General features: G+C 43.6%; 1 protein-coding gene across 1 annotated transcript in view; it reads left to right on the top strand.

Moving 5' to 3' along the window:
* The window catches only part of CRISPLD2 (cysteine rich secretory protein LCCL domain containing 2), a 139,488-nt gene that overhangs the window by 88,176 nt on the left and 38,980 nt on the right, over window positions 1-12,332 (top strand). The window contains exon 13 of the mRNA XM_069217670.1: window positions 680-755. Within this exon, the coding sequence (XP_069073771.1) occupies window positions 680-755 (76 nt within the window). The remainder of the gene's footprint in view (window positions 1-679; window positions 756-12,332) is intronic.

The raw sequence follows: 12,332 nt of genomic DNA, 5'->3' as shown, positions 1-12,332 counted from the left end.
TAAGTGTACATTATTTAAGATTCAGGAATAGAGTCAATGGTTATTGTTTAGGGGTATAAGCTTTAAGGGCATTGGGATGAGTAGAGTTTAAGGGTTTTGAATTCTGGGGGTAAAGATATAGTCTATGGGATTGGAGATATGCATTTAAACGTTTGGTGTATGAGGTTAAGTGTTTGAACTGTAGGGTTAATGGTGCAGAGTTAAGGGTTGTGGTGTATTCACTAGGAATTGAGAGGTGAGGAGTTAAGGATACAGGATAACGACTATGGTTGCATCTTTTTAGTGTCACCGAAGGGAACGTGTATTCATAAGTGCTCAAGTTATTTTTATCTGAGTGATACAAAGTGTTACTTTCCACAGTAACAACACAGTTAATTCCTTTCCGTAGGAAACATTTGATTTTTGAAGAAATGCAATTAGAAGTGTTAAACTAATGCTATTGGGCCATACAAAAAATTAAATTAACATGCAACAACCTCAGGGCTACACCCTCTTCTTCAAGCTTGTGCTTGCAATATGAGTTGTTAATGTTCAGTTTACCATCGGTTTAGAGATACACTCCACCTATCCATTTTTTTCATTATCTACCTCTTTAAGAAGCATTTTACTTGGAGAACTCCCTTCACAAATATCATGATGAGTTTTATAAAGAATACATCAATGTTTTGTCTGTTTTCAGAATTTACTGTCCTGCCCACTGTAAAAGTGAGCCAGCGCATTGGGCCCCTGTCATCGGCACCAATATCTATGCAGACGTGAGTACTCTTCATCCTTTGTAGGCCTTGGGCCTGTGGTATTTGTTAGCAAAGTAGAGTCTGTCACTATTGTCTACATGTATCCTGGTGTTATTACTAATATCCCATGAGTGTACTAGATTTTTTGAACTCATTTATTGTGTTGATATCCTCTCTTACGTTTGCTGCTCCCTTTTCCCTACCTGTCTTAATTTATGATCTTCAGGCTTCTGACAAAGGCAGCCTTTGGTTCTCTGTTTATTTCCTGAAAGGACAGGTGCATCTCCATCATTTCTGTCTGTCTCTCATTTCCATCTCGGGATGTATATTATAGTCTCATGCATCTCCTCATCCGACTTTTGGTTTAAACCATATATCATTTTAGTCACCTATTTCTGAACGATCTCTCCGAGGCTATTCTCGTGCCTTTTTCCACTGTAATAAAGGGCCGCTGAAGCTGAAACATTCAGATAATTCACATCATCCTACCATATTAGAAAAGACAAAACCTTAGAGGCTCAACATAAATAATTAGGCCATAGGAAAATTCCTCGGATTCGTTCTACACTCCAACTTGAACATGCAGAGCCATAGCTTGAAGTTATTCAAAACTATACAACAGACTGCACTTTCTGAAAAATCTAAACCTATGATTCTGGGTAAAGATTACAACAATAGGTATAAGCCATGCTTGTATCTCACTTTGGTAGAAGAAAATACATTCTAAGGGGTCCACCAAAAGCCTTCAGTGGTCCATAAAAGACGGCCTTCATCCAGCCGCCATGTTTGGTAGCTTTAACCAAACGGAGAGATATCACACCTATTCTGATCATATTGCACTGTCTGCCAAGAGAAAATGGAATAAAGTTAAAGCCCTGCTCCATCATGAATCCTCTATCATACCTCTTGCGACCAACGTACCTGCATGACCAACTGCTTGAGAAGGTGTTCACAAAACACAAGTGCCACTCTCTCAAATCAGGAGATCCCAAAAGTGAAAAAAGACAAAACTGCAAACCATGCCTTTTGCGACTGTGCTCCCAGACTGTGGCGTTTGCTTCTAGAAAATGTTAGGATGGACTTTATGGTGCTATCAAAAGAGGACGTTATTCAAGTCCTTCTGATAGAGCCACCCATCTTCTAGGGATCTAAATGTGGTGCCCCTCTGCAAACTTAAACCACTGATTGTAATATGTTCCTATGTGTGGTTCCTGCCAAATACAAGTAGTGCCCAGATTAAGAAAGTCCTTAGTTGCAACATTAACAGTAGAAGGTGATATGCAAATGCTGATAACAAAATAACATAATTTAAAATATTATACAATTAACCTGACTTTATGCATGCTGCATTGACCCTTTAACAATGACTAGATTGGCACTTACCTAACTGTGCCCACTACCCTTCACCCTGCTCACTTGGTGTCTTAACTAGTGTATGGGAGCATACTGCTGCATTCCCATTCAGTCCTTGGCATCGCAACTCAAAATACCAAGAATTGTGCATATCCCTCTGCCACAGTCATTTGGAGTGTGTCAAGGGCGTTGGGATCTTTTTCATTCCACCAGCATGCCATATGCCTCCTGGGCCATTCAGGTGGGGCACAAGCATGCAAACCTTTCTCATGCACCAAAGAATTGTTGCCCTCATTCCATGACCTCCCATGAGATTGCCCCTCACCGCCGGAGGGAGGACTACTTTCAGACCCCTGAAGACAAGGTTGAGAGGTCTGAGCAGGGTATTTGAAGTACAGTGTATTTTATTTTTTACTGGGGAACCAATGGCATAAGTGCTGAAATGAGGCAACAGGTTAATTCAGCTATGCTACTATAAAGCAGTCAGATTAATGCGTTACTTGATAGATTAGGGTAACACAGTGTTTCCATTCCCTTCCTTTCGTTTTTGACAACTTATTGTAATTTGTTATTGGGTAATGGAACATTTTGCGGGGCCAGCCAAGACTACATCACCCAGGATGCAGTGGTTTGCTACATAAACATATTTCTTTATACAGCACGTAAAATAACGTCTTTTGTTTCTAATCTATTTGAGAACTGGTCCTGAATTACAGTGTCATGTGATATAGAGCACTTTGTGCACCTCATAAGAGCAGGATTAGAACTTCTTACCATAAACTATCAGGCCGTTCCAAGGATGTTCTATTTTGAATAATAAAAATATCACCTGGCACTTTTTCATGACTGCTTTACAGACAAATACCTTAGAAGGACTCACTGCAGTTGCTAAAGAATCCTATTGGCAGGTCCCTATGACATGGAGACAGTGAAAATTCTACTTCTAAGAAGCTTTCCCATCCCCAGGGCATTAAAACGCTCTGAATATCTCTGATTCGGTATAGGCTTCTAGGCACGTAGTGTGCTGTCTGACCCATGGCAAGGACAGCGCACAAATGCTCACCATACCCGTTTGCGTACACCACATATCCCTTTCAATTGTGCTAATATTTCATTTTGTTCTGTGATTTATCCGTTCATATACACATAATGTGTAAAACCTCATCGTGAGCTGTATCACTTATATTAGTAAAGTTATTGGCTGGCCCAAAAGTGAAATATATTTTGCATCGTATTTGTATTTATGAAATAAGAAATAGTTCAAAACGTGCAGAATTCTAGAAGTAGAACAGCGTCTGTAATTTGGTGAATTTTAAAAATATCATATTACATAGCCTAGACTTGTGACATATGGCACTGAGGTTTTGAGTTACATAGATGGAACTGGAGCTTATTTGCACACGCACTTGGGTCTAGGTTATTCAGGATTGTGCGCCGCTTGCACTGTGCTGCACAATCTCCTGCTCCTGTTGTGGCTCTTTCTCATAGTACGTAAACAGTCGAAATGCTTTGTGTCACACACGTAACCAAACAAGATAGCCTCCTGTGCGTCACGTAGGCTGCACTGCCACCCCACTCACCACGGGCCGTGAATCACTGTCACAAGATCTGACATCAGACAGAGCGCAAGGCGCGCTTAGGTTGCCCTTTTTCATACGGTAGGGGCCCAGATATTTATCGGTCTCCAGCATACATACTTTTTCAGGAGAGTGAAATATGCACAAACATTTGGGGCGACTTGTGCTGCAGATTATTTTAGCACTAATCGGTGCAATTGGGTTTGCGCTTGTTAAGTGCAGATAACAGCGCCACATTGCACCCTTGCCATCTGTGCTATCCTGAAATGTCATTGCAAACGCTCCTTGCCACTGGTGCAATCTGTGGCGTTATTGTCGCTGAGCAGGAAGCGTATTTGTTCCCTCCATTTTGAGTCTGAACGGGCCTATGGAAGGAACAGAGGAATTTCAAAGCAGTGCCAGTTTTGTGTTGGCACAGACCGTAGCGCGCAGTTCGCCGTAGTTATCTGATGTTTCGTGGAACCGCATTTCTTGGATACCGTTTGTTGTTTGATCTCTAAGAATACCTGAAGCCTTCTGAAGCCCTGGAGTGTAAAGCTATTATTGCACTTGACTGTGATAAATTCACAAGTGCGTGTGCGCGCAACAAGCGCTTCTAAGCAGCGGCATTTATCACTGTTCGACTCCATGGAGCACACGTTACAGAGAGGCCGGCAAAGTTGGAGCTCAGTATCTTGTGGAAACCCTTCCTGAGATGATTAGATGTTATGCAAGATAGAAACATGAAATGCAGCCCATGGCGTGGATGCCAATTTGGTGTAGTCAGGGGAATCAGTTGTCTGGCACTTCCCATGGCTCCCTTGGTCTTAAGGGTCAGGAAAGCTGGCAATGTTCCCCTACAACTAGCAGAAGCATGCTCTGCTGCTACCAGTGCTTAATTTGTAAACCGATTAGTGCTGGGGCCCACGATTTTGTTTAGAAGACCGCAGCCTTGAGAGACATGTTCAAACTAGCCCGTGTCCTATCCTCTACTCACTTATGATACACGCTTTTCCCTTGTTCCTTCTCCCTTTCTGAGCTTTTGCTCTCTCTAACACTCTCTCCCTTTATTCTCTCTCTCTTGAAGACCCCTGTACCTTCTGTAATTATTTAACCTCCGGGAGCTGTGGAAAGGGACACAGGCACCAGCAGCGCCCACGGCTCTCAGAAGCAGCCCCCAGTTCTTACAGCCCACCGGAGAATACCCGGTACGATAAAGAGCCAGTCCCGTCCTGGTTTCGTCTTTAATAGACTGCCAGACATTCCTTGCCCCTTTATCTCACTCTTGCAGGTTACTTTTGTTTCCTGCTTTCTATCTTTGTTTTTGTCCACCTTTCCCTTCTGCTTTCTTTCTCCCCCGTGTTTTTTTTCTTTCTTGCTGTGTGTCAAAGTCTGATTTTGAAAAATGTGTAGCTCCCAAAAATGAGTACTGGTGGGCCCCAACTTGTAACCACCAGCTCAAATTAAGCACTGACTGCAATCCTTCACCCTTCCCCCACCCCGCCCGCATGAGCACCCTAGCGTCCATCATACACCTACACGTTAGTGCATTTTTTGCTGAATTATGGGAAAACTTAAATAGACCTGGTAACTCTGGGTTCCACCAATTATTCCCCATTTCTATCAAAAACTTATAAAGACTGGAATTTGGTGTGGGGATGATACTGGCCGGAAATGAACATTGTTTGAGGTGTTGTGTGACTGGCATTGACCCTATCGTTCCTTCGGAGGAATTTCAACATCTCTGACTTCTTCACCTGACTTGTTAGGGGCTCAGAAGAAGGGACTATAGCGCTTTTTTCTGCAGTCAGCTTTTGTGATGAAGTACTGCATGGTTTAAGGTGAGGTGGGCCATCTGGTCCTATAAGCACTCTTTAGGGCACGTGCAGTGGTGTAGTCCAGTTCTTAATTTGTAAATAAAAACGTGCTGGTGCCCAAAGCCCTCCTCTTAACACTCAGCTGCTGCAATTAAATGTGTGAACACGGAATACTGAGGCAGTGTAATCCTGAAGCCATCTTGGGCCTCTTCAATCCTCGTACAGCCACTCAATGTCCCTTCAGCTCACCCTTGCAGCTTTCTGCTTTCTACTATTGTGACGCTTTTTTGTTTCTCTTCCTCCGTCTTTCCCATATGTGTCTTATTCTCACAGTAAATGCTTGATGCAGAAGAATATGTGCCAGCCCTCACAAATAAGTGCCAGTGCCCCACACCGGAAGCAACAAGCTCAAATTAAGCACTGGTGTAGTATCTCCTGCTAGGTGACGAGGGCTTCTGCTAGACAAAAAAACAATAAGCCACCCATGTGGTTTCATGTTGAATTGTGCTCTGTGCAGTCAGCAACTATATTTCTAGAAGCCATAAATCTGGTCCAAAGACACAATTCGAACGACTTAATTTTTCATTTTAAATGTGCAAACAACCAAATCTCTGTCTTAGTCATGAATGGGATGGGAACAGCAACGACTGTGAAGCGTAGTTTTTTTATTTTTTATTTTTTTAATTGCGGCACCTCGATTGAAATCTGTGATTGTGCCTGGACTTTTCACAGAAAGTCAGAAGTAATACCTACATAGTGCATAGTTTGTCTAACTGCTCATGAGAGAGCAAGAGTGTAGTTGGTGCAGTGGCCCAGGGGCCTAGGTGCCCCTTTGTCCTGGAGCTAAGGCAGACTTTTACTGCAAGAAGTCCATTTTCCTATCTTCCATTAAGGGCACTGATGCCCTAACTACTAACAGTAGCTTCTCCTGTACGTCCCACGCTTGAGCAAATTCCCCAGTCTTTAACTTGGAGAAAAGGTGCAGAGCCCCAGTCCTTTCTTTATAGAAGCCGGTGCTGCCCAATGCCGTGGTTGTCAAACACAAATGCAGTCCTATCTTGATTCCACCTCATGCCACTTTCTTCCAACACTCTACTTCCTGTCTCTTTACCTCACTCCTGCAGGTTCTTTTCACCCTGCTTTCTCCCTTTGTCACTGTTTTTCTCGTTCTCTTTCTATATCCATTTTCTGCCTTTATCCCTCTCGCTCTGGATCAAAAGCACAAGCAGCTACTGAAAGTAAGCCGCGTGTATCTCCCTTTATAGGTCTAGAGCCCTATATCTAGTGTCCCTGGGACTCGCTCTCATTGGTAGAAATGTTGACCCAACAAAGCCTGCAAATTAGCGGTGCTTCCACACGTGATCACACTGAGGGACTGGGTATGTGCCTAGTGAAGGAGGATTCAGGTACCATTAGGATGGAGGGAGGTAACTTCCAGAGATGATATTTGACTAAATTAGTCAAAGTATCACATGTGACGTCACCTTTGCCACGCTGATGCAAATAGAGGATTTAATGTCAAATGCCCTTGAACTCCAGTGGCAGGGATATTGCATGCTTTATTTTTATACAATATTGGAAGATTAAGGCTAGGAGATGTCAATAAACAGTGATTGATTGAGGCAGCAAGTGCTGAGTTATATAAAGTAAAATGCCTGCTTGCAGTGCCGTATAAAGCTCGGTATACCTCAAATCTAAAGCTTTGCCAAGCCTAACGACTCAAGACAAGAAATATTGGGGAACTGCAGCTGTTTCAAACAAAACACTAATTTCACCTTTAAAGCCAAGGAATCAAATTCACACCATAAAATGGAACAAATATTTTTGGCACTAATGGAAGTATTTGGGGGTGGACGGGGTAAATATACATAGGATGAAAACAGCCACAATACACTCCAAATGCCTGTGAAATCCCATAAAAAATATTTTAAGTGAAAAGAGAACTTCCCACTGAGTGTTGGGCAGAATTTAGGGCACTGAGGCACGATCATTCAATATTCAGCAAATTCTGATTACAAAGACTTGGAAAATGCACTATACAAGATATTGCTAGACCAGGCGGGATGAGACAGCCTTGTCTATAATTGGTGGGGTAGTACTCCTTCATTTTGCTTCAAAATCTATAACAAGGTATGTTTGTGCAAACACGGGTCGACCTCTTTCCCAATCCAGGCGGCCTTCATTTCAGTGTCTGTGTTACTACTTCTCAAGAACAATGTTAATGCTCTCCTTAGTACCTACACATGATCTCACACCTGACTACTATTTGGATATGTAGCGTCTTCTTTACATGCAGTGGGGCTTATGCTTATGCCAATAGGATCAACTTTCCACCTTTCCTTATTCACATTAAAACCATTCTGTTTCCGCTTGAGTATTACATTATTGGGCTGCGTTCTGTGTTTTCGGCTTTATACTTCAATATCCTCATGCTACTAGTGATTGCTTCTGGTGATTGTTCAGCAGTCCACTACTTTGACCATAGCCAATGGGGCACTTATCATCCTATTGCATCAGAATATACACCATTCCCACCACCATATTGCTGCAGGTGTTATACTATCTGTTCATTGGGACAGGTCTGGTACCACCACCATATTTGTCTCAAGACAGTATAAATTATTTGCCAGCCCGAACAAGCACCATATAGGTTTGGGACTGCACAAGCTATTCCTCAGTTGGTCTAGGCGGCAGCAGCATAATGTTTTGGGTGCTGTAAGAACCATTCCTCAGTTGCAGTATGAGCAAACATAATATTGGTTTGGGGATTATAGATGGTGTTCATTAAATGGGACCAGAATCACGACTATGTTGGTCTGCGAACAGTAATAGCTATTTCTAAGTAGGGATCGGTGCCAGTGCAATATTGATTCAAACTGTAGAGCTGCCCATTTGTGACATGTACAATACCAGCTTATTGAGTTAGAGCAATACATTTATTCACAGATAGCTACTATTAGCAATCACAAGAGTTATTCCGCACTCTGTATTGGCACCACCACCATATTGGCTGGGCAATTGACTAGCTTACTATTAGAAATGGTTGGCAGTCAGTTTGCACTCTGTCCAAGCAGGGACTCTCATTCTAGTCAGGGTAAGGGAGATACACACCTAGCATAACCCCTGCTCACCCCCTTGGTAGCTTGGCACAAGCAGTCAGGCTTATCTCAGAGGCAATGTGTAAAGTATTTGTATAATCACACACAATAACACAGTGAAAACACCACAAAAGGACTCAACACCGGTTAGAAAAATAGCCAATATTATCTGAGTAAAACAAGACTGAAAGAACAAAAATCCAACATACACAAGCAGTTATGAATTTTTAAATATTAAACTTCAATATAGTGCTTAGAAACACAAATACTTCAATTTGGTGATATTATGGCTTCATGGCGGAGTCGTTCTCAACAATCTGATGCCAATGGCACCGGTCACGGAGTCGCACGGACCCCTTGGTACAGTACCTTGTGAAAATGAGGAAACAAGCTGGTGCACGGAGTCGGGGATCAAGGCGCCGCTCGTTCTGGTGCGGCGTCGGTTCTGGGGCTGCAGTGCAGAGGAACGGAGGTGACATTGGTGACACAGCACTTCGGGGCTCATGGAGTCCTGGACTTCAGTGAGGCTGCGGCAGAGTAGGGCCTGTGGTTGGTCGGGGTCATCGTACTCCAACGGGCACCAGGGTTTCAGTTGTAGGCGTCGTCGTGGGATCCGGCGGCAGTGCTAGTCTGGACGTCGTCAGAAGTTGGTGCATTTGGCTTTTCACCAGTTTTCACTCCCAAGGGCACAATAACTGGATTAGGCACCGCCTGGAGAGTTAAAGTCCATAGCAAGTGAACTCAGAGGCTGGTAGGTGAAGTCTTTGCTGTCCCTGAGGCTTTTTAACAGGGGTCGAGGTCAGTCCATGCCCTTGGATAAACTTCACAAGCAGGATACACAGCAAAGTCCAGTCTTTTCCCTCTCTAAGGCAGAAGCAGCTACTGCAGGCTAACCCAGCAAAGCACAGCAAAGGGGCAGTACTCCTCCTCCAGTTCTTCAGCTCTACTCCTTGGTAGAGGTTCTTCTTCATCCAGAAGTGTTCTAAAAGACTGGGGTTTTGGGCCCACTACTTATACCCCTTTCTGCCCTTGAAGTAGACAAACTTTTAAAGAAAGTTTATGTTTTCCCAAGATCTGGCCTTGCCCAGGCTGGGCCCCAGACACACACACCAGGGGATTGGAGACTGTATTGTGTGAGGACAGGCACAGCCTTTCAGGTGTAAGTATCAGCACCTCCCTCCCCACTCTAGCCCAGGAGACTCATCAGGATTTGCATGCTACACCCCAGCTCCCTTTGTGTCACTGTCTAGAGGGAATTCATAACAGCCCAACCGTCAGTCTGACCCAGATGTGGAATACACAAGCAGGCAAAGGCACAGAATGGTTAAGCAAGAAAATACCCCTTTCTAAAAGTGGCATTTTCAAACCGACAATCTAAAAAACAACTTTACCAAAAGATGTATTTTTAATTTGTGAGTTCAGAGACCCCAAACTCCAGAACTCTATCTGCTCCCAATGGGAAAATGCACTTAAAAGATATTTAAAGGCAGTCCCCATGTTAACCTATGAGAGACATACGCCTTGCGCCAGTGAAAACCGAATTTGGCAGTATTTCACTGTCAGGACATGTAAACACATCAGTACATGGCCTACCTTTAACATACACTGAACCCTGCCCATGGGGCCACATAGGGCCTACCTTAGGGGTGTTTTACATGTACAAAAAAAGGAAGGTTTGGGCCTGGCAAGTGGGTACACTTGCCAAGTCGAATTGGCAGTTTAAAACTACACACATGGACACTACAGGTCTGAGCCATGTTTACAGGGCTGCTCATATGGGTGGCACAATCAGTGCTGCAGGTCTACCAGTATCATTTGATTTACAGGCCCTGGACACCTCTACTGCACTTTACTAGGGACTTACTAGTAAATTAAATATGCCAATCATGTAAAAGCCAATTACACATACAGTTTATACAGAGAGCACTCTATGCTTATCTGTGACCCTGAACAGAGCTTCACTGTCTGTTGGCTGGGTTAGCGCAATAGATACATACATACATACCATTCACACAAGCTCTGTAATTTTACTGATGTGCTGCTCTTTTAGAGAGGACATTATCTTTCAATAATTATGATAGAATCTTGATTATTGTTCTAGCCTGTTTCTCCTCCTCTGGTATTTCCAGGCAGGCTCTCGTGCAGCAGTGTAACAAGGGTGGCTTTAGGCTCTGATGCAAAAAAGGCAAATGGGTTCCCCTTGCTTACCCCGCCAAATATGAAAACACACTCTAATTGGGATGCAGTGTGCCCATTGGCCACAGTGCCACTTCACCTGCTCCACTATTGATAGTTGTGGCCCCACTTCTAGGCTGCAGATATGCTGAATATAAAGAAAATCGTCCTAGGCTTGACTGTTGTGCTGAGTGAATTCAAGAGGCTCCATGAAGCTGTCAGCCATGCTCCGTTTACAGTCTACAGTCGCATATGGATCCCCTGAGGGTGAAGATGTGGTCTATAAACTAGATTGTTGACTCTGGAATTAGCAAGCACGAGTTTGAGTCCGAACTTCCTCATGTGGTCAACATGTGTCATCTTGGACAAAACACTTTTTCGTCCAATGTTTCCGTGCCTATTTCTGCCAAAATCTTGGGCATTTACAAGCAAGCTAAATAATACGAGTTGTGACCATCCAATACACAACAGGATGCATTTGCAGCCTGATATTTCACAACATCTGTCATGTGATCTGCCTCCATATTACGCGTTCCAGTGAATGGAGTGAGTAGTTTGTGATGTTACATTCTTTATTTTGTAGAGAGCACCGTATGTTCATAAAAATACTCCAATTAAAGTGCAGAAGCTGTTTGAAGTCCATCTCTCGCCCGCTCTCTGTGGATAATTGCAAGCCTGTACACTGCAGGTACCAACCTTAGCAGCCGTGTTCTTTAATTGAAGAAAAATGAATTAAAACTTAGTTTTAGGGCCTTGATGTTCATCAGTAGATAGAAGAACATCTGGGCCCTTACACCAATGTTTTCTTTTTCCAAGAGGGCACGTTTGGTATATTGACCAATGATATGACGGCTCTTCATTTGAGTGAACACATCTTGCTAGGCACCGAGAACACTGACGTGACAGCCTCTCTGCTGTGGAGGAGTAGTTTAGCCACTAGCTTCTCAGATTGTTTGGGAAGCTTGACACTGGGGCCACATGTCTCAGTGTGTTTGTTGAGGAGGAATGTCATATCATTCATCAAGGAGTTGCTTCTATTGCAAGGAAAAACTGTCCCGGATGAAGAATGGTTGGAACCTGGATAATGGATGCTGAAACTGGACTAAAGCACCTCAAAGAAAAGGCTTGTGGACTCTGCCAGGGGTGAAAGTTCAGGACTAATTAAGGCATGGCGTCAACTGTGCTCACAACCTGTTCCAAGAAACCCCCATTGAAATGGCGTCCTTCATGCAGCTAGACAGGGCAGCTGTAAACTGGGATTGTTCCCTGCAGCCTGATGCCTATGAAAGTCTGTTTGGGCTGTGGTAGTGTTAATAACTTTTCAATGGGTCATCCAGCAATGCTTGTTCCACAAAATGGGTGTTGGAAACATAATTTCTCCCATGCACAGTGCATGCTTGTACTCATCTGTTACTACATGTCTGCAGTGGACTTGTTGAGATTAAAATCTCCCCGATTAAGATATTAGAATTCTCCCCGACCCTGAAATCCCTCCACTGGCTCACCATCAATGCCAGAATCACTATCCAGGCCCTGTGCCTCACCCTTAACTGCATCCAGAGAGTTAGTGAGGTACAGTGCCTTGCCTAATGAGACATC

Source organism: Pleurodeles waltl, chromosome 12, assembly GCF_031143425.1.
Source record: "Pleurodeles waltl isolate 20211129_DDA chromosome 12, aPleWal1.hap1.20221129, whole genome shotgun sequence".
In the NCBI taxonomy this organism is placed as follows: Eukaryota; Metazoa; Chordata; class Amphibia; order Caudata; family Salamandridae; genus Pleurodeles; species Pleurodeles waltl.
This window is presented reverse-complemented; position numbering and strand designations above follow the sequence as displayed.